The 22,012-nt window shown below is 37.1% G+C and overlaps 1 protein-coding gene across 8 annotated transcripts; it reads right to left on the bottom strand.

Moving 5' to 3' along the window:
• Positions 1-1,356: 1,356 nt before the first annotated feature.
• Positions 1,357-22,005, bottom strand: maptb (microtubule-associated protein tau b). Of its 8 annotated transcripts, XM_039686274.2 has the most exons (12): positions 21,837-22,005; positions 17,404-17,427; positions 15,378-16,535; positions 13,456-13,490; positions 12,988-13,158; positions 12,625-12,688; positions 11,860-11,910; positions 10,868-11,100; positions 8,188-8,269; positions 6,893-6,999; positions 3,337-3,476; positions 1,357-2,373 (listed from the first exon to the last, which is right to left on the bottom strand). In XM_039686274.2, the coding sequence occupies exons 1-11, from the start codon at positions 22,003-22,005 to the stop codon at positions 3,351-3,353; spliced, it is 2,220 nt and encodes a 739-aa protein (XP_039542208.2). In that variant the 3' UTR covers positions 1,357-2,373; positions 3,337-3,350. The 8 variants fall into 8 exon arrangements, with proteins under 8 accessions (XP_039542208.2, XP_039542205.2, XP_088984536.1 ...); XM_039686271.2 differs by lacking the exon at positions 3,337-3,476; XM_089128410.1 differs by lacking the exons at positions 3,337-3,476; positions 17,404-17,427 and adding an exon at positions 9,847-9,939.
• Positions 22,006-22,012: the final 7 nt, after the last annotated feature.

Raw genomic sequence — 22,012 nt, 5'->3', positions numbered from 1 at the left:
ACACATCTAAAGGTTAGAATTACCAAGAATGCATTATCCTGTGCCATTTTTAAACATTTCATCTGATAAGTCTGTTCTCCAGCTTAACCCACATGTGTAAATGCTCAGGTTTATGTTAGCAGCATGCTGTTAAGAGGATGCAGCACAGGGTCATGTGGCACTAGGCAAGACTTTTACTTGGATTCTGAATGCAAATTTACCCCTATTTGAATATTTATTTTAAATGCAAGATATAGATCTTAATGAGTAATGTAGTTTGAGGCAGCTCAATATGTCTTGTCAATTCAGTGCATTCACTTTCAAATTAGCATAAAGTTACAATGCACTGCAGATATTTAATAAAAAGCTTAGTGACAGATCATTCGAACATTTTACATCGTCCACACAATAATATTAGAAAAAAAGAGTGCAACATAAACCTGGATTTTAGCAGGTAGCTTTGTTCCTTTCATCTTCCTCCAGTTTTTTTTTTTTTTTTTTCATGTTTTAAGACTAGTTAAACGCTTTTAAAGTCTAGTAAAGGTAGTTATCTAAACAGCTGGACAGGGATGTGGTGACTGTGGCTACTATATTCAAAAAGACCATGGATGAAGTCTATTGCATGCTGGGAATGTGTAGCGTGTGAGCATTGTGGTTTGTTTTGAAGGCTTTAATACTGAGGGAAGCTTGGCTATGTTTTAAATGTCCTGCATCGTATTTCAGACCAAATGAATCGGCCCTGTGCGCTGTAAATGACTGAATCTGTCTTAAACCAAAGAGAATCTTTAAAACATTGCCAGTTTTGTGAAATGTAGCTGATGGACACTGGGGAGGCACTGTCAGCTGTCTGTTCTCAATGCCAGATTTCCTGGAATGAATGTTGTCACAGATATTTTGAGTGATTTGAAATCCTCTTGGTCCATTCACACATTCTTTGGAATAGCATTTTATACACAGAAGCTGAAATCCACCAATATAAGAGGATAGTTACCATACAGGGAGGATTGGGTCATGAAAAACCGAGTGATTCCAGTTAGATGGTGCTTGTGCAGGGAAAAAACTACTTCAGAGCTCAACTATAAGGATGACATGGTCGTCTGCGAATGGAATTTCAAGAAATTGTCACATCTTATATTCAGTGTCATATCTTTTTTTTATCATAATCATTTTTTTTTTTTTGCCTTTGTAAGAAAAATTAAGTAAAATGCAATAGTAGATAATGCGTCGGTTTTGCACTGCATGTAATTCATCAATTATTTGCTTTAAATAGTTAAAAAAAACCTCAAATTATCCTTATTGTTGAGCCCTGTACAGCTTTTAGTTCAACGTTTTGTATGATTTTGTAATATGACATTTGCTTTCTTTTCTGTCAATAGAGTCGCTAGAGGCCGAGCAAGACGATTTCCTTCAGCGATGCAACTTCCTGTGCACATCATCAGGACAGATGGGCCTGGATAATATGTTGAGGTGAAGTATGTAGTTTTGAAGAATAAGCAAAGTCTGGTACCAACATTTCCAATTCATGATATAAGACTGATCTTATTTTCGCTTTTATAAAATGAATTTAACCGCTTTGAATGACTGTAACATGCACTATAGTGGCCTCTAACCAATTGTATTTAAATAATTACATAGCAGGCCTCTATTGTTCTTAAATTTGTGTCCTTTACAGCCAAATTGCCTCAAGTTTTAACAAAGAGCGTTTGAAATGTTCACTTCCTGTCAAACTCACAGCCATTATCATTAACCGCACCCTCCAAACCATGTAGCGTGTTTGCCTTCCTTACTGCTGCATGTCAAAGCAGGAGTGCATAAGTTATGGTAAAGAAAAACATTCACAATAAGGCAACGAAGCAAATACAACTTTGAAAGCAAATGCCATTGTTGTTTCTTTCAAAAAACGGGGCATTAAATGAAACACATCAGGCTACTCAGTGCTGTAAATGACCATTTGGATCAATACACCACCTTTTAAATTGAATTTTTTTTTCTTTTCTTTTGATGACATTAAGCCAATGACATTAATACCCGTCCCTCTGTGCCAACAGGCAAAAATTATTTCACAAGCAGACGAGCTGCTGGGACAACCTTTAGTTAGGAGAAATCCGACAAGCACCTTATTTGAAAGGACTGAAGGAGGTACATTTTTTTAAAATCAGTTGATTTGTCAATCGCCGCTCACAGGCCTTGTTTAGCGAGGGAGGCCGACACCTGGTCAGCTAGCGTGGACAGTTGTGGGGAGTCGGTCATGTTGATGCTGCCGGAGGAAGACACATTGCTGAGGCGGCGGGGCGATCCGTCCGCGGAAATGGTGGGGGACTGATACACGATCTCAGCGCCGTGGTCGGTGCGCGCTTTGGCTTGCTCTCGGAAATTTAGCTTGTGGCTCTCAATCTGATGGGAGGAAGGGTAGAATTTGGATTAAGTAGGATGGATATGAACAATTAACATGCATGACATAAAATAAAGCTAACGTGTCTTGTTTGTGGTCGGTAAAAAATATATTTGATAATAAATACAGTAAACGCATTACAATTTAAGATTGGTGTTTTCTATTTTATTTATTCCTGTGATGGCAAAGCTGTCATTATTCCTATGAGTCATATGATCTGGTGATTTAGTGCTTAAAATACATTTATTATTATTATAATCAAAGTTAGTATTCTTTGATCTTTAAAAAAAGAGCATTTATGTGAAATAGAAATCTTTTATAACATGCCATTTGATCAATTTGACAGGGTGGTGATGGCGCAGTGGATAAGACACATGCCTTTGGTGTGAGAGACCCGGGTTCGAATCCACTGTGAGACGTCACACCAATGTGTCCCTAAGCAAGACACTTAACCCCTAGTTGCTCCAGAGGCGTACAACCTCTGACATATATAGCAATTGTAAGTCGCTTTGTATAAAAGCGTCAGCTAAATGAATAAATGTTAATGTGTCCATCCTGAATAAAGATATCACTTTCTTTAAAAGTAAAAGAAAAAACAACTCTTAATGAAAGTTAGTCTGTCTGTTAATTTGTTTGCAGAGACAGCTGAAACTGTAAGGCTGCCCTCTAGTGGACCGACTGTACCTGGACAACTTGATGCAATATGGTAAGCGGTCTTGTATAATTATTATATTTAATATAAACCTGCACCACTAGTCTTCTTATTAGGATGTGTATATGCCTTTTGCATCCATAACATGAAAGGGTTTCAGAAATGTACCAAAATATGATGATTGATTGAAAAGTAAATGCAAAATTGAACTGAAATAATACAGTGCTCAAGAAATTATCACTAGCACAGAAGGACCATGTAATGGTGACATGTCAGTTAAATTGACACTTCATAATTCTAATAATATACTTACTGAGGCTCTCTGACTTAAACCAGACTGTTCCCTTCAGTGGAGGGAAGGTCAAAGGTCATGTCCACATCATTAGAGTGAACAGCATCCCCATTAGAGGACGCTTTTGCGGCCTGCGGCTCTGCTTCCTTCCCCTTCTCACTCTACAGTTCACAGAGTTATGGGTAAACAAAACAAATTATTGAGGGCTTGGGATACAACTTATGAAATGAGGTTATGGAAGCAAAAAAAACCACTCACGCTATAAAAAAAACCACAGGGAATGCTGGGAGAAGGGATGAAGCTGTCTTAATATTTACTATATTTACTTAAATATTTCCAAGTAAGAGTGCTGAGCTGTCTTCCGTACAGTATATGACAATATATGAATTTTAGAAAAAGTTTAATCTGAGACCAGTTCCATAATTTTATAAAGGCTTATTAACTTGGTACTTTGTTTTGATGGTCCACTTTAGACATTCTACTAACTATAATGAGAAGAAGTTGACATGTACATGCAGTTACTTATATTCAGTACAATGTCTGTTGGAGGAGCATCACAATAAAGAGTTAGCAGATATAAAGCAGACAGTCTACTATGAGAGTTAGTTGGCATGTAGTTGCAGTTACTTAGAATGTCTAAGTTAGTAGAGTTAGTAGAATAGTTAGTAGAATGTCTAAAGTGGACCATCGAAATAGTGTAACCATTAACTTTTATCTGCTGGAAATAGTTCTTAGATCAGAACTCCTAAACGATGAACATGAAAGCAGCACTCAGCCAGCAGTTTTAGGTTACGTGTGATAAAAACAGACACCGAAGCAGAGAATTACTGCATGGAAAAATAGTGAGCACTAGAAAGTGTAGTGATCTTGAAAATGACTGAAAATATGTTCAGTAGAGAGAGAAGATGAAGGAGAGCAAGATGCCCAGATGCTTTTTTATCATCCAGTAGATTCTGTGCTGTACTTTTATTTCATTTGTTACATATATAAAATCATCTTTATTCATTGATTATGTAAAACTATATGTAATTCGTTAGAACCTATATTAATGCAAACGATACCTTTTATAGGCTTCATTTTGTGTTGTGATGACTAAATTAATTCAGATTTAACGATGTAAGTTTTCGTAAAGCTGCAAATATTTTCAATTAAGGAGCAGTTCATCATTTCCTCTAGGGCTGCACGTTTTCAAGTTTTTCATTGACCGTTAACCGAGGCCCTTATCGGTTAATACTCGGTTAACCATGTGCGCGCCGCAACCTCGAGATACAGAGTTAATTTTTAACACCTTTTTAATAACTGGTTGGACCCCATTTGAAACGAAATTAATTTATAGAAATAAAACGCAGTGGTAAGTACAGAGCAGTTAAAGTAGGTGCGTTTCCATCACCCTTTAAACTGAAATTGCCAATTGAAAATAAGCACATTAACTCCGTGTCCGCAAAAAAAAATAATAATCATCATTATTATAACATTTTATTAGGCTGCATATTATGTAGAAGACGCCTTTATCCAAAAAAAGGAACAAAGCACAAATAAACACAATATTTTTGACGCATATCCAGTGTGTGTGGAGCGCGCATTGATGGCTGCGAGACGCCCATGTGAACACTTGCAGTTCTTTCAGTGGAAACAAACAACTTAAAATACTCTTTCATTTCTGGTCATACAGAAAATAATAATGCATTATTCGCAAATACATTTATTTGCGTAAACTCACAATAACAAGAAAACGTTGTTCTTTAACATTCAGGCGCGCTTCATGATCTCCGCGAACTGAAGCGCGAGAACTGAAACAGCCACCGCATTCTAATTTGTTCATTTTAAATTGGACATGTAAAGCTTTAGTCTACAGGGGTTATATCCTTTGTAGGCTAAAGCTTTAAATGTCCAATTTAAAACGAACAAATTCTAATCGAAGGCCAATATCTTCTGACTATGTAATTATGTAGCTAATTAATTTCTCTCTAAATGTGCATCCGGAGATGGAGAATTGTTTTTAGCCGAAAATGATTTAGAAAACAATAGTTTATTAATAATTAATTAATGCCTCATTATTTTATATTATTTTATTATCAGACACATTTATTATAGCCTATAAATCACTAATAAATCCCATTTCTGCAGGCTGTGGTTACGGCTCTTCTCATTCAGCATTGCGGGGGAAAATATCATTTCCAGGTTCTAATTTGGCCTCAGAAAACCAGTAAAATCTTTTTTTTTTCATATTAATTTGTCAAATATTTCAAATGTTTAAGGGGCAAATTCGTCGATATTTAGCCTATATATAGCCTATATATTTTTGCACAGCATTTGGTGTATAAGCCTACAGTTCAAATGAACATTTTGGTGTTCAACTTTGCTATTTACAAAATACAACAACCGTTCATTTTTCATTTTGCAATTAGGCCAACGGATTAAATAAGGGGAAACGAATGAACACAAAAGTAGACCGTTTGGACATAATCTACGAGGCAGAGTTCTTTTTTAAAATTCATAAAAGATACAAGGAATAGCCTATTAGACAAAACCTCGAAGAAATGCCACAATCAAGACCGCATCAGAGCAGAAATGAGGGAGAAACACACAGAAACTCTGCGACTTTCCCTGCCATTAATGCTTGGATGACACACCACGTCTCCTTCCATAAATAATAATAATGTCTAGTGCGGTGGCTGTGATATACCAACGTCTGTTGCCATCATTTTTGGAATGGCTTATCGCGAAAGGAAAAAAAAAATGTTTTAGTCGCATAACACCGTTAATAGAAACGCTGTCATTTCGCAATATTTTTTTTATCGACAATCAGAAGAGAAAAAAAACGCAAAAGTTTTGTGCAAATATGTATTGACGCCACTTAACCGAGCAAAAAGGTTTCACTCGGTTATGGAATTTTAAACGGTTAATCGGTTAACCGGTTAACCATGGACACCCCTAATTTCCTCACTGTTATATCATGTGATTTTTCTCTCTTTGGAACACACAAGGAGTAATTCTGCGTGTTTGGCTGCTTTTGAAGCCCAACAGGCCCCATTTATGTTCATTAAATGGAGTAGAGCAGCCAGAACATTGGGATAAATGTCTCCTTTTGTGTTCCACAGAAGACAAAGTCATGCAGGTTTGGAATAACGTGAGGTTAAGTAAATGATGACAGAATGTTACATTTTGGATGAAATAAACATTTAAATAGATAATGGGCCATGGGATAATAATAAATAACAGTTGCTAATAATAGATTAGGTGCTTTTGCAACCTTGCGTTCTGTAACCTTGCATTTTTATTAAAAACAGTTAATCTAAAGGGCAACTCAAAGAAGTTGGCAAAAATCTGTGCAAAAGAAGTACATTGAAGTCTGCCAAACAGGAGAAAGCATGCTGACCATAGCAAGATCTAACATGAAGGAGATTTTCAACTGAGTAGTGCAGATAAAAGTCAAACTGCATCATGAAACATTGTCTTATGCATTGTAATATTATTGTGAATTAATTCTACATCTATAGTACAAATAATTCAACACATTATTGCACATTTGTGACTACTTTGAGACTTATTGCGCTTAATAAAGTCAAGAGCATACCCTTTTCTGTCCACCGCGAGGAACATGTCCAATGTTCTCCAGAGATCCAACCTTTGACTGGGCTTTGAAATCCAACTTCTCAGATTTGATCTCCACATTTCCACCTCCTAAAATACAGATACAAGTGTAAAACATCTGTAGAAATCTTGAAACAAATAATAATGCTATTAGTCAAATTGAAATTGAAAAGAAATGATATTTTATAGTATTCTATACAGTGATAAAAGTTATGTCGATTGGCATTGCATTATAACTATACATTATCCTTATGAAAATAACAAAGATGTATTAAAGAACACAGATAAACCATAATACTGTTGCATGGTGTGTAAATTCTCTTTTAAAAAATCTGAATTTTATTCTGCTACAATATCTTTGTCCACATTATGGATTTCCTGGATTGTCCCAAAGTCCTTTTAGGCAAGTCGTGCCACTCGGCCACCATCTTGGCAACGCCTCCGGGCAGCTATTTCGGACTAACAAGACCAGGCTCCTATCTAAATGAATGTGCAGAGAGTCAGAACTGCACTTTCACTGGTCACAGGGACATAAAAACTGTATAGAAACAGCAGTAAAATATGATAAAAAATCGCTGAAAAAGTTTGACGACTTTGCCCCAAAATGTATAGGTTTATTTATAGGTTTAAAATGCCCTTCTCCCCACAGGTTATACTTTTACTACGCATGCGCAAGGGTTCTCGGCGTCAGTCGAACCAGACGATAGGCTTAAATGTTTCCCGACTTGACTGTTAAAAGCAGACGATTGGCTTTCCAATGGGAGGGGCGGGGCATGTGCATACAACCGGCATCTTTGGTGTTACAAGTTTTCCCTATAAAGTTGTATTGAGAATTTAGGAAGTGGCATGTCTCTTTATAAATTGTCTCTGATTGTCCTAAATTTTATTCCTCTAATTGGTCTCACTTGTGGACTTTCTGCACGAGGGCACCCTCCAAAGTCGAGTATGGTTGACACATAATTGCATGTGAGAGTTTAGCGCTCCATAATGCTCACATCGTCCTATTTTGGGTAAAAATAGTAAAAATACTGCTCTCTAAAGATATTTTAAGAAAACATACAATAATTCACATGTTTTTATCTGAATGAGCACAGTTTTGGACTAAAAGCCCAGAGGGATGTAAAACATAGAAAGGCATCACCAGTTAACAGCTGAAATATGTTTAATTTGAAATATTGTAACACCCGTAATTAACACTATAATGATATTATTTTTTAATTATCACAGATATCGTCAATATCGCGAGTCGTGACACCCCTAATCTGACTGAAATCATACCCGGTTTGTGACGAATGTTGTCCTTGGAGCCGCACTTTGCTTGGACGTTGCTTAGGTCGATCTTTTTGTGCACTATCTGAACCTGAAGCATGAGAAACATATAAGAGTCAGTTATCAACCAGAACAATTTAGGAGGGAATGAACCGCATGCTCAGGCACCTGAGGAGCTGATGATATAGAGTAGGAAAATAGTTGTCAATCACATCAGCAGGGTTCATGGGACAGAGAAGAAGGCCACCACAAAATGTGGTGATTACTTTCTATCTGAAAGCGTCATTGAGGGCATTTACACTTGGTCTTTTCATGATCAGATGTAAAAATGTGTAAGGTTCAAAACTGAAAAAAATGTCCCCTCTGTCCCAGATGCAGACTTGCCGAGTCAGAAAAGAGATTCACTCAATGTATGCATCACTCATAGAGTTACAGAGGGAAGAGGACGTAATGCAAAAACATGTTATATCTGATTGAAGACAAAATTCAGATATAACTACATTTACATCTGAAGGCAATTCCAGTGCTTGTAAGGCAAGAAAACAACATTTTTGGTAAAATGATCCTGAGAGGGAAAAAAGAAAAGTAGCATACCCAAGGATGAAATGATTAAGTCCTTAAGTCAAAAAGAATTGCAAAAAAAGTGTGAGTAGAAATGGGGGATTTGAATATGCTTTGCAAGCACTGTAACGCACATGCTCAGATTCAAGCAGTCAAGTTAAGATCCATATCCCTTGGAGTTTATTCTGTATACCTGACTACCTGAGACCACTAACAATCTTCACCATGCATGCAAACTGCAAACATCTGCAATGCAGCAACACTAGTCAGCAATCCAGGTGCATCACATGAAGGAACCGAAAAGAACCAAATGCATTGCCTGTGAAGGAATGCTGCAGCCCTGAACTAGATAAACCTTCATGAAACTCTGGCTTCTAAAAGCAAAGCTCATAGCTAAAGCCATCAGAGTCTGATGTTCACATTGTAATGGTTTATTTTAGTAGTGACCTTTTGCAGACATGATCAAAACAAGATATATATATTGTAATTGTGAATGTCTAGGCTTTGTAGTACAATTTTAAAAATAGTCTTTTGTCTAATCTCTTAATCTAATTTATTCTAACAGTTTAAAAATAGAAACAATTAACACTGTCTTTTTGACAGTGTGAGTGTCTGGAAGATAATGCTTGACTTGTTGATGGAGAGCTACTTAAAAGCTTTGACTGTGTAATGGGTATTTGTGTCAAAGTTTCATTAGTTACAAGAGGTGAAAATTAGCATTGAATGTGCAGAACTGTCTGAGAGATTAACATACTTTAAACTGCTAGAAATGTACAGCAGTCATAGTCAAAGCTCGAGGTGTTCAAATCGCTAATTTATGATCAGTTCAAAACAGATCAAGTAGAATATCTCATGTAATTTAAACAGCAATTGAGCAATACCCTGAGGGAACTGTTCAAATTTACAAATCATTTTACAGGCTATATCATATACATTTTGTCTGCGGAGAGGCCTATTTTCAATCAGAAACGCAGCTGAAATATAATGCTATATTTGTTTTTTCTTCTCTTTATCATTTTCCACATTATTTTACAACTATATCTAGTGTTAACGGCTTCTAACTACACTATTTGTCTGATCGAGTTCTAACCCTACCAGTTTACTCACATTACCACCTCCAGGAATATGCTTGATATTGTCTTTGGATCCACATCTAGACTGAACATTAGACAAGTCGATCTTCTTATGAACAATATCCACCTGGAAAAGTCAAGTCAACCTTTATTTTTATAGCACATTTAAAAACAACAGAAGTTGACCAGAAAGTGCTTTACAGATCAAGCAAGAATAAATAAACGCATTTAAATACAACATTATGCATTCTATCAGCTTGAAAAACCCATTTCACGATCTATTCAAAAGCCAAAGAAAACAGATATGGTTTTAAAGAAGACTTAAAAATGGCTAGCGATGAAGATGACCTCACATGAAAAGAAAAACTATTCCAAAATTTCGGACCCTTCAACGAAAAGGCACGATCACCCTTTTTGCCGATTTATAACGGCAAAGGAACCGTCGATAGCAGTTGGTCAGAAGACCTGAATGCTATAGTTGGACATTAAGGAAGTAAACGGTCACTAATATATTTGGGTGCGAGACCAAATAGTGCCCTGTAAACAAACTTTTAACAAAATTTTAAAATCCACCCTGAATTTCACCCGGAGCCAGTATGGCGATACCAAAACTGGGGAAATAAGATCCCTTTTTCTTAATCCTGTTAACAGCCTGATGGGATAATGCAGTTTGGGGCAGACCACTATACAAGAATATCATTTGTGAACTTCAATAATGCAGATGGAAACATCTGAAACCAGACAGAAATGTATCCAAAATGTTAAATCTATTTAGATAGGACCAGTTTTCTTCTCTGTTGATGTTCTTTCAATTTGCAATCAACTTTCCCCAACATGGATGAGCCTTATTGGATTTTCAGTCAAGTATTTTCTAGAAGATACTAGAATATACATTAAATATTTCCTCTCAAATATCTGTGATGATTGGCCTACTTCCAATTCAGTCTTTTAATTCCACACTATATGCGTCCCAACCAGCTGCTTTTGTTTTACCTTCCAGATAATTGATTTTAACAGTAAAAAAACATGTTGTCAAACATGCAAGATAAATTTACCTTCCCGCCTCCAGGTTGGTGTTTGATGTTCTCAGTGGAGCCGATCTTGGACTTGACGTTTTTCAGGTCAGGCATAGGTGCAACAGGAGCGATCGGGGCACGAGATCTCAATGAACCAGGTGATTTTGGAGGGGTGCGCACCACCGCTACTTTCTTCACCTGCTGTCCAGGGGTGGAGGACCGACTGGCCGGGCTGCTGCAACCACTACGGTCTGGGGTTTTAGGCGAGTCAGCTGATGGTGGAAAACAACAAGACCAAAATATTTTCTTCTGTTTTTGCTCTTCTGATTTTTTTTTTTTTTTTTTTTACTCTGTAGTTAATTAACCTAAAGGAAAAGTTTTCAACTTCCAGATTTTCTTTGGAATGTTAATATGTAATAGCTTTCATTATTTTATTTTTTTATTATTATTTTTTTATTTTACAGGTACTGTAAGTCATTAAGAACAAGTTCTTATTTATATTAGCAGTAATGTACTGTATTTATTATAGTCCAATTTCCTTTCCCGGCCACTTAGGGAAAGGAAATGGGGCTAAAATAAATACAGTACATTAGAAATAAATACAGGTTAACAATTACATCAATTTAAAAACAACACAGTAGACAACACAAAATGATTATGTAGAGAAGAAACTGCATGTGTCCATGAACAACGATGATATAATAGTTTTAAACAATGAAATTAAAATTAGTGTATCTAGTTTGAGAATATTTTGCAGAGCATTCCAGTTGCGAGCGACAACAGATTGAAAAGAAGCTAGACTAAATGCAGAGTTGAAGACGAAGTGAGGACCGGGAGTTGTATGTGACCGGCTTTGGCCGCAGCAGGTGATTCAAGTAAGGAGGTGAGTGGCCGAGAAGGGTCTTATAAATAAAAATGAACCCATGTGGAATTAAGGTTTGTGGAGGTTTTTTTTTTTATTATTTCAGCAGTGCAGATTTTTGGCGGGACCAACAGTATTTTACAGTAAAACCTTTGATTGGCTTTTTCACCTCTTTCAATGGACCCTGGCCCTGTCCTTCGCTGCTCCATCCGTGAAGCAGCTGTATTTCACAAATCAAAGTGGTACAAATCAGTCACATAAATGCTCTATAAATAGAGAATCATTCCCTTGGGGTTTCCCCAACCCATTTCTAATAGGAAAATATTCTGTACTTCATGAACACGAGTTATTAAAGGGTTAGTTATGTGATCATTTACTCTCACTTACATTGTTTCCAATATTTTGAAGAATGTTGGTAACCAGACAGTTGATGTAGCCGTTGAATTTTATAGTAAGAAAGAAAAAATACTATGGGAATGGCTACCGTCAACTGTCTGGTTACCAACATTTTATATATACTGTATATATATATATTTGTGTTCAACAGAAGAAAGAAAATCATACAGGTTTGAAAAAACATAAGGGTGAGTAAATGAAGACCTTATTTCCCTTAAGTGGTGCACAAAGAAATGATGGGAAAGTGAGCTGACTTTTGCAGTTTGCCATGCAGTGAATACACTGACCCACATATACTTGCTTATGAATTTATAATTAGTGCACTTTTGTTTGCATACAGCTGTACTAAATGTGGATTGGGCTTATGCCATGGGAGAATGCCTTAAAAAAAGCTACATTAGTTATAAATTGAAAGTGCTTAGCTCACATAATAACATTTTTTGGTTTCCCTCTCAAACTGTCAGTAAGGGGAATTAAATGTTGAGTCACCAACATTTAAAGTTGGGGACCTTGAAAGATGCATCTAAATATCCCTTACCAGACATTTTGATGGCAACTCCTTGGGGTTTGGCACCCACAGTCTTCGTCTTGGCATCTCCAGCCTAAATATGGACAATTAAAGCAAGAATCGGCTAATAGTAAATCTCTTACTTTTTATATCACAATTCAAATGCAATAATACACCAAAGCATGACAGTAAAATACATTCATTAACTTTTCTTTCTGTTCTGGTAAAAAGGATGTTGACATTGTGAAAGTGTCTCAGGTGTTGTAAATTGAATCGGCTTGTGTTGTTGGACCTTAATGTTGTAAATGTACATAAACAACCCAACTGGTATAGGCTTTTTCTTGCAGAATAAAAGCTCTTGGCCGATGTTTAGGGATGGGCGGAAGTACTCACCGTGGCCCTGAACTCTGGGCTGTTGGGTGTTTTTACAGAGCCTTGACTGCTAAAGCGACATGGTGGAGTTGAGGAGGCTGAGGGCTTTTTGCTGGGGCTGCCTGAGACTGAAGACCCTCTTTGGGGGGAAGAAGTTGGTCTAGCTTTTGCATGCAGGGTTGTGGTGGGTATCTTATGTTTTTTTGTTTGAGAGTGTGATTGAGATAAAAATAAAAAGTAAAACAAGGGTAAAAAGCATTCAGTAAGTTAACTTAAAAAAAATCTAAAATGCATTTAAAAATAAAACAAAAATGATAAACTAAAATTGAAGATGATTTAGTTTTTAGAAATTTAAAGGAAATTAAGTGTAAATACAAATTAACTTATGAAACAATGACTCCTCGCAGTATTGGTGTATTTTAACTATTCTGTCTACAGACTTAGAGCTGTTTTTCCGACAAACCATAATATCACCCGTGATGACTGTACCTTTTTTTCAGGAGTTGCCCCAACTCCAGCCTTGGCTGTAAGAAAGGAAGGAACAGTAAGTGCAAGCTCATACATTTATGGTGTAAGTTGCCTGAAATCAAGATGTCGATCTACTTGGATCAAAGAAGGAAAGTTGTTGTTGATGTGTTTTTACATCAGTACTCAATGTGATATATCAGATGTTGAGAGTCCTGTTTCCAGAAGCACAGATTCATGTGTTTCAGTTTTTATGTTTGTTTATGATAAACATTCAAATGAAAATGATGTCATTGTTTACTCGCCCTCATGTTGTTCCCATCCTGAAAAAGTTTATTTCTTCTGTAAAACACAGTATATTCCAAGTTTTCTGAAGCCATTCTAGAGCTTTCTAGAAACAGACTAAAATATAATTCAAATCTTACATTTTTGGTGGATTTTTATTTTTTTATTTTTATCAGAGGTCATGGGGGGGATTTTTTTAGTTGTGATCTCCGATTCATATTTTAAATTAACTGATCCAGTTCACACACAAAAAAATTAATGATTCGTTAATAATGTGAACTTGTCTGGTTCTTTATTTTATCTGTTTGCTATGGTAAATAGTCTATTGGAGATGTGAAGATATTCCTTGAACACAGTCACATGAATTTGGTATAACAGGAGGGTGAGGAAAATTATGACAAAATTGCAGGGACCTTTTTTGGCATGTATTAATTTGTACAGGACCTTGTTTTATTATTGAAAAATGCAAAGAATTAAGGATATTTTAACCTTGTACAGGGAAACAACAGTAGATTTTCTTTTCCTGGAGTAAATTGCGGTGCTTGCAAGGCAGCCAAAAGAGTAGTGTTAAAGTTTTAGCTTAGGGTTTAAGCTATGAAGCTGTCTAAATAAAATGCACCATCAGAGCTGGCATTGTTGTTGACATGATAATGAATGCACATCTCATTTTCTTTTACCTTTGCACAACAAAAATCAACACATAAATTGATACCTTCTCCACAGTTGCTCAAGCTGATTAAATAACCATAGGTAAATCCAATTATAAAGAAATCCAATTATAATTCAATTTATAAGTTAATACACGACAGAAGATCAGTTGCAAATATTACAATGTCATCATAATATAAAAAAAAGTTATTATTTTATTTACATATTTTATTTATGTATTTACTTGTTTATTTATTGGTTTAGTTCTAAATTTACAGAGTTTTTAAAAAAGGTAGATAGCTAAAATAAAGACAAAAATTGTGGAGAAGTGCAGAATGATTCATAAATATCAAAATAGTGTTGCCTTGCATGCACCAAACTTAGATTGCTCAGCGCCAAAAGATTGCCTTAAGATGATTTGCAACAATAAATGTTTCACATTTTTGAGCTTGTCTGATCTTTTTCTAGGAGATATCCACACAGCTGTGGGAGACATTTAGAGGACGTTTGTCTTGAACCCAGCAGCAAATGCTGACCTTCTCCTTTCAGTATGTGTTATAGTCAACCCCATCAGCATGGGCCTCCAATTGGTTGTTTAATAAAATGGACATCTTGGAAAGGAGTAGGCCCACAAAGGTAATGCACAGTTCTGTGAGTGATACATTCAACACACATCATGCACAGGTGGCATGCAATACAGAGGGACAGGTGAAAACTGTGCCAGCAATAACAGTCAATCGATGCAGTTAGTCACAGACAAAAGCGGAATAACACTGACCACACACAGAGAGGGAATGAGAAGAGATAGACACACAGGGCACAAAGGATCAAGAGAGAGAGAGAGATTTTGTGGCTACAAGCAGCCCATTTCTACAACCGAACACATTCTTTTTTTGTTGTGTGCGCTTATAAGAAAGGGTGCTGCCTAATTCTAATCTACTATAAAAAAAGAGAAGGAAGGGAGAAATAAAAATATTTGTGTGGGGTTTTGAGGAACAGAACGGAAAACAGACCTTTGGATGGGACACTTGCTTTTCTGGCCGGAGCAGCATCTTTAGAGGGGGTTTTCTGAAGTTTAGGAGCAGATTTGGGGGAAGGAGTGGCAGCGGCTGTAGTGATGGGTTTCTTCGTTTTTTTGACAGGATCTGCTTTGCTTGGTGCTTTTGTGGGCATTACTTGGGCACTGGGCTTTGTAGCATCTTCAGTTTTGGCAGCATCAGGTTCAGGTTTGGCAATAGAGTCTGGTGAGGCAACAGACTGGACCATATCAATGGGATCATTATTGCTTGTCTCCAAGTAATTCTCCTTCTTGATCTCTTTTACTTCTTTAGGTTCTCTATGTTCCTCTGGCTTAGGCTCCATCTTGGGTGCAGCATCTTCTTGGGAAACAGGAGGAACAGTGGTCTCATCTTCTTCATGTTCTGGCTCTGGCAACTCTACTTCCTCTTCTTCCCGAGCATCCGTTTGGAAGTCTGTAAGAGATGATTCCTCTTGGGTAGGGTCGGCGGCAGCACTGAGAGAAAGAGGTGAACCTGGATCTGCCCTGCATGAGTCTGGGCTCTTGCTTTCCGGCGGCGTTTTGTCAGAGCTGCACTCCCAGCCCACAGGACCACTCTGATGATTGGGATCCTGAGGTTCTGTGTAGTCAAACGATAGGCCACGTTTTTTAGCTTCCTCTGGGGTCATGGGAAGATGAGTAGGGATTTCATGTTCACTGTAATCTTTCTGGGTTGTCAAGTCCGGGGTCACAGAACTGTGCACCAAGGAAACTCCCGTTTCTTCCTCTTCTTTGTCACTAACATCCTCTTTGTCCTCTTCTTTATCCTCTTTCATGTTGATAGCACTTATAGGTGCTTCTTCCACACCGAAAGAACCAGAAAATCTCTCGGACTTTTCTTTTTCATTCTCTTCTTTCTCCTCCTCCTCAGATCCACTGGGACTATGATGGTCGGAGATCTTATCCGATGGACTCCTTATCAACTGGCTGTCAACGCCTGTGATTCCTGAACCCAAACCATGAGCAAGGGTTGTTGGCAATGGATGTGGGGACATTGGTGATTCCCGTGGGCTGACAGAGCTCTCTCTTTCCCCATTCTCCTGCTCTCCATCCCCATCCACTGATGCCGCACTGCTCCGGCCACTCTCTGGCGGACTTCCGGGTGTTAACTCTTCTGATAACATGAGGGCAGAATGATAGGAACAGCCACAGACAACACTGCAGAATTAGCAACACTCAACCACCCTCTCTCTTACAGTCAACATTAGAAGCAGAGAAAGAAAAGGAATCAAGGAACTGAAAGGAACTAAAAGCACAGAACCACGTAAGGAGCCCGAACACAACACAAAAGACAAGTTTCTGTTTTCATGACAAAAGTTAAACAGTCCAAAAATCTAATTTTACACACTAAACTTTGAGTTAAAGGCACTTTTACACCATGCTTGTTAATCTAAATTAACAAGCAGTATGATGCAACATGGATTGTACCAAAAAATGGGTAACTATGTGGTTGGTAAAATGAGGGGTCAATTTCCTATAAAAGTGCCTCTTCACTCACTCAATCACAACAAAAACCATCAAAACCAAAAGCATAAATATCGCCTGGCCAATCAGACCACAATATTCACAATGACCCACAACATCTCTGTGAGCTTCAGTGTGTAAAGCATTGATGACTGGTAGCAAAATGGCCAATGAAGCAATGAGTCAGTGAATTGTCGATTTGCAAGTATCATTTAATACACTGATGGGAACTTTGTATCTGATCTGAGCAGTAAAAGCATTGTGCTCTGAATGCATTTAAATACATTTTAATGCATTCAATTATCGCTGTATTTGAAAGTCTCATTATTTTCAGACTTTTCATTTTCTCAGATACAGTGTTGCAATATAGAGCCAATATATATAGAAGTGGTTCCCATTGAGATCTCATATGCAGTGAAAGAATGAATCTGTGGTTGTCACGAGCATATTGTTTGCATGTAAATCCACTGAACTTTTTTACACTGCAGGTGGAAAAGGGGGTGGAGAGCCCACCATACCTTCTCCAGCTCCTGCTGTCCCTCCTGAACAGTCGAAATTGTGAAATCACATGGAAACAAGTTAAAAGAACATATGAGATAAGAAGAACATTTACAGCAAAACTGGGATTATTTTGTCCAGTTAGGTAGATTTCCTATTACAAGAAATTCAACAAATATATTGTCTTCTAAACATGCTGAATTGACCTACGGCTTAGCCACGCCCCACTCACTCGGACAAACAGTCAACATTCGGGCACGGGCGCTATGGCAAGTTTGGCAACTGATACAGTAGGAGTCATTTCACAGGAGGCAATTGGTGATTTTTGGAGACAGAAAGATTATATATCACCTCTAAGTCACCTAAAGGGCCTTAGGTGTGCATTGGAGGGTTATATTATTAATTTGATTGTTGAGAAGGTCGATGAAAAGCTTCAGCTCCAGGCAAAAATGTACAGGTCACAGTGTAAACGTGATAAACCGCATATTGTTGCCATCACCGTTTGGTGCTTCAGTATTTACATCGTTCAGCACAACATTGTTAACATTTGTTATCTCGGTTATCTAAAGATGCGTTAATGAAGCTAAGTAACATGATGTACAACGCAGCTAGAAACTAACATTAACTTTTTCTAATGTTAGGCTAACGTTATGTTAGAGATTTGGAGATAGAGATTAAAGATAATGTTCAAATACGTTGTTGACTTAACTTAGAACCGATGTAGACATCCTTGTTTAATTTATCCACGTTTAGTTGGTGTTGTGGTTAATCCAGAGCAGACACTTATCTCGGTTGGGATTTGGCTTGGGAAAGGGTAAAAAAATACACACCGTCGCCCAGCCTCTCGGGAATCTAGTGTCGGAGTTGCAAGTACCCCATGCAAGAGTTTGACCATTTTTGACAACAAAAAAAAAAAAACGAAAGAAAACTGACTAACTGCAATACATTTCAATGGACGTGGAAGCAGAGAATGTCCGAGTGTATTGATTTAGCAGCGCACTTTGATTGGCTCATCGCGTTTGAGGGTGTGGCTTAGCCATAGGTCAATTGTGAATTGAAGCGGCTGGCAGACAAGCACAATGCTCATCAACCTATAAATCACAGGAAACAAAGCAAAATGTTTTCATTCGTTTAACCCTTACCCTATAAATTTAAGTAAAATGAGTCTATCAAATAAAATAAATAAATGGGGAAGAGTCTACATTATGTATGACTTGATTGATATTTGATCTCTCTGGCAGTTCATAAGAAGCATGTTAAGTGAACTTTATAGCAATTAAAGTTGCAGACCCATTCCAGCAGTACTGCAAATATCAGCAACATGTTCTCTAACATGAAATATTCAGCTGATGGCTAATGGTAGTCTAATCCATTTACATCACTCCCAACTTCACAGAACCATAGCATACAACATATGTGATGCTATCTTAATGGCTTTTTTATCAACTAGACAGCTATTTCTCTGACAAGATCGATGTGTTTGTGGCCTTGGGAGATAAATGATGAAAGTAGTCCATTTACTCAGACCTTGAACTTTTGTGAGGTAATAATGCCCTACGTAATGGCAGAGGAAGACCTGTTTTTCTTGGGACCATTTGGCTGAATGTTATTTTTCTGTAATTTTAACTTAAGTCATATATTGCAATTAAGGAAATTTAAAGCAAATATAGTGTACTATGAAATTCACATATTATGTCTCTCTTTTGTGAGAAGTACTGTTATGTGAGTCTTAGTGTCTTGGTTTGGTGCCTTAAAACAGCAAATGACAGTGAAGTGTTTAGGACAGATATATATTAGCACTTCCAAATGTACAATATTAACAACAATAATTAGAGCTAAAATTACTTGTGGTTTAATAATAATAATAATAATAATTATTATTATTATTATTATTATTATTATTATTACATCCTATATCATGCCCAGGTCATGTCATCAGACAGGTACATGCATCTAAGCCATTAGCGGTTTGAGCTCTTTTCTTATTTACTCATTTAACAAATGGATGTTCTGGGCACTACTATTTAGTGTAGTACTACTCGCCCTACCCAGAACTGACATTATTCTCTTATGCAAAAAGGTAGGGTAAAGTAGACCTGCCTAATTGCTCTTTGACAAATATTCTGGGCTTTTACTGGCCTTGAATCCTTTAAAGAGTTAGTTGTTGCTTGGGAACATTACTTCCTGTTGCAGCAGCATTTTACAGCATTGAAGGCATGCAATTAGCTTTCAGTGATTTTTTTTATTTTTTATTTTTTTTTCAGTGCTGCTTTACATCAGCAAATCAACTCAACAAGTTTCAAAAAAGCTTCTAAAAGCATGGCAAGGTCATTCCTGAGAGGATCCAGATTTATTGCTGGACCAAAAAGTCAATGGAATTGTCACTGTTCTGTTGGCAATGTTAATAAGCCCTGGTTTTTGGAAAAGCAAAAGCAAAAGCACTGTTTTTCCATTACTTTTTCTGTTGTTCATTATGATTACATATGATGTACGTCATATGCATGTCAGTATCTAAAAAGACAACAAAAAATGGCCTGAGATTTGAATGTGGCTCAACGGAGGATTTAGCTCTCTGAGCCTCCATTCATTGCATAATCACAGAAATGGATTTTTACTATATCTAATTTCTATGACATTTGAAGTTTTATTACATTTCCATAACATTTCCAAGCATAAAAATAACTTCCAAATTCTCAGATTTTTCCCAGGTTTTCCATGACTGTGAGAACCTTGATGTGCAATTGAGAGAATTTAGAGAGAAAAAAATGGGGAAAATTGGTAGGTGTGGATGATAAATCTACCTAGATCTCTCATTTGTCCACTGTTGATGGGGAAATATTAGAGGCTGGCTTTTATTACCAAAAGAAAACATTTATGTGCCAGTTATTACATTAATAATTCCAATAACAATTATACAGAATTATAATTTTTTGATTAGTACAATTTAGTAGTATTTTCTTGGGAAATCAAAAGTGAATGGTTGAATCAGTAGTGTAAAAGCAAGTTTGGGATCAAATGAACCAGCCTTATAAAGGTGAGTAACAGGCAGTATAGTAGAGCGGCACAATTGTAGTTTAAATTGGACGATCATACTCCAAGTCAAATCTTTATGAAACGAGGGCTTGGGTTCGGAGTCTTCTAAAACAGGCTTTTGGGCTCTCACTTCAGGTGTTGGTTCATGTGTCTCCTCTATGAGACAGAGTCAGCGGTGAACTTTTAGATTGGACAGCAGAGGACTGAGGTGGTTGAGATGGCAAACAAAGCAAAAATTATATTTAGGGTAGTCAATCTCCCTTATGCTCTTCTAGTCATCTAGGGAAAGGATGAAACAGGACCTTGATGCATCTGTTAGTACGCTCTTGAGATGAGAGCTATAACTTCCAAAACATAATTTTGTAAGGGGCAAACTAACTCTCTAAAAGTCAGTGTTGTATTATTTTCCCAACTTTATTTTACCGAATTGATTATTTTCGAGACATTCTGCCTCACTGACTTCTGCCAGCACAATTGAGCTGGAATTTTAGGTTGCTGGTTGATAAGGTTTCGTTTGTGTTCTGTGAGGGAGCCTGGGGCTTGCTGAAAGCTTTGTCAGTTGTGCCAGAACAATCCAAAGCAGGTAGTAAGACAGTTATAAAATATGACCTATTTCCTCACATCTGAGCCTCATCCAACTATACAACGTAAGAAACATAGAAAGAACTAATCTACAATCGATATTATAAGCACAAATTTAAATTCTTCACTATTGTGAACAGACAATTCGGGCAGGACACGTGTCTTATAGAAGCTATTTGTAGATAAACTTTGTTTTCCAACATTTGAAGACATCTCATCATTTATCCATGCATCTTCCAGGTGGTTTTCACAACTTTTTAGCAAATACATTTTCTTGATTTCTCCATGACTTTTTCATTCATTCATAATTACAGGATATTATTTATTATTATTGTTTTAATCATAGCAAATGCATAGACAGAGCAATTTTTTGCCAACAAAATACTAGAAGTTAGCTAGATTATATAGATATTTCCACAATTTGTCCATGTTTTTTTTAAGATTTTATTAATTTCTCTGACTTTTCCCAGGTCTAGAAAACGCACAATCACCGTGTAAACTCTCTCTCTAAAGTTGTGATTGTGATCTTAATCATCATTCAACAAATGGAAAATAAAGTCCAACAAATAAATTCTACATGACATTTTGCAATTGACCTGAATGAATGAATGTCTTCACAGACATTTGAAACCAACACATTGCTGAGTGGTTGTCACTGTCAGCGTATGTGTCGGGTTTCTCAATATGAGACGAGACATAAGTGAGAAACACACTGCCATGAGTATCACTCAGCTCTTCTGTGCTTTGTGGGGGAAAAGGGGATTTTCAGACTTTAATTTTTTTTTCTTCTATATCGTACAGTTAGTAACCACAGTATTTCTTCCCTCTTTATACAGACCTTTCACTGGTCCGTCACCTGGTCCCATATGTGCTGCTGTCCCGTTCTTCAAGTCTCCTTGATGTCCGTCATTGATGGTCATGTTGGCTACACCAGATGCTATGTTGTTCCCAGGAGAGTGCTGAGAGTCACCCACCGGTCCAGAATTCATGTGGTCCTGATGGTCCATTTTGAGA

This window comes from Pimephales promelas, chromosome 3, assembly GCF_988280905.1.
Source record: "Pimephales promelas chromosome 3, fPimPro1.hap1.1, whole genome shotgun sequence".
NCBI classification, from domain to species: Eukaryota; Metazoa; Chordata; class Actinopteri; order Cypriniformes; family Leuciscidae; genus Pimephales; species Pimephales promelas.
This window is presented reverse-complemented; position numbering and strand designations above follow the sequence as displayed.

Excerpts from the sequence above, each read along its gene's own strand:
- maptb (XM_089128410.1), bottom strand. The coding sequence starts at position 22,005 with ATGGACCATCAGGACCACATGAATTCTGGACCGGTGGGTGACTCTCAG. Across the intron at positions 16,536-21,836 it reads AGGTGACGGACCAGTGAAAG|AAGAGTTAACACCCGGAAGT; the intron begins GTCTGTATAAAG and ends TCATGTTATCAG. Across the intron at positions 8,270-9,846 it reads ATATTCCTGGAGGTGGTAAT|GTTCAGATAGTGCACAAAAA; the intron begins GTGAGTAAACTG and ends CTCATGCTTCAG.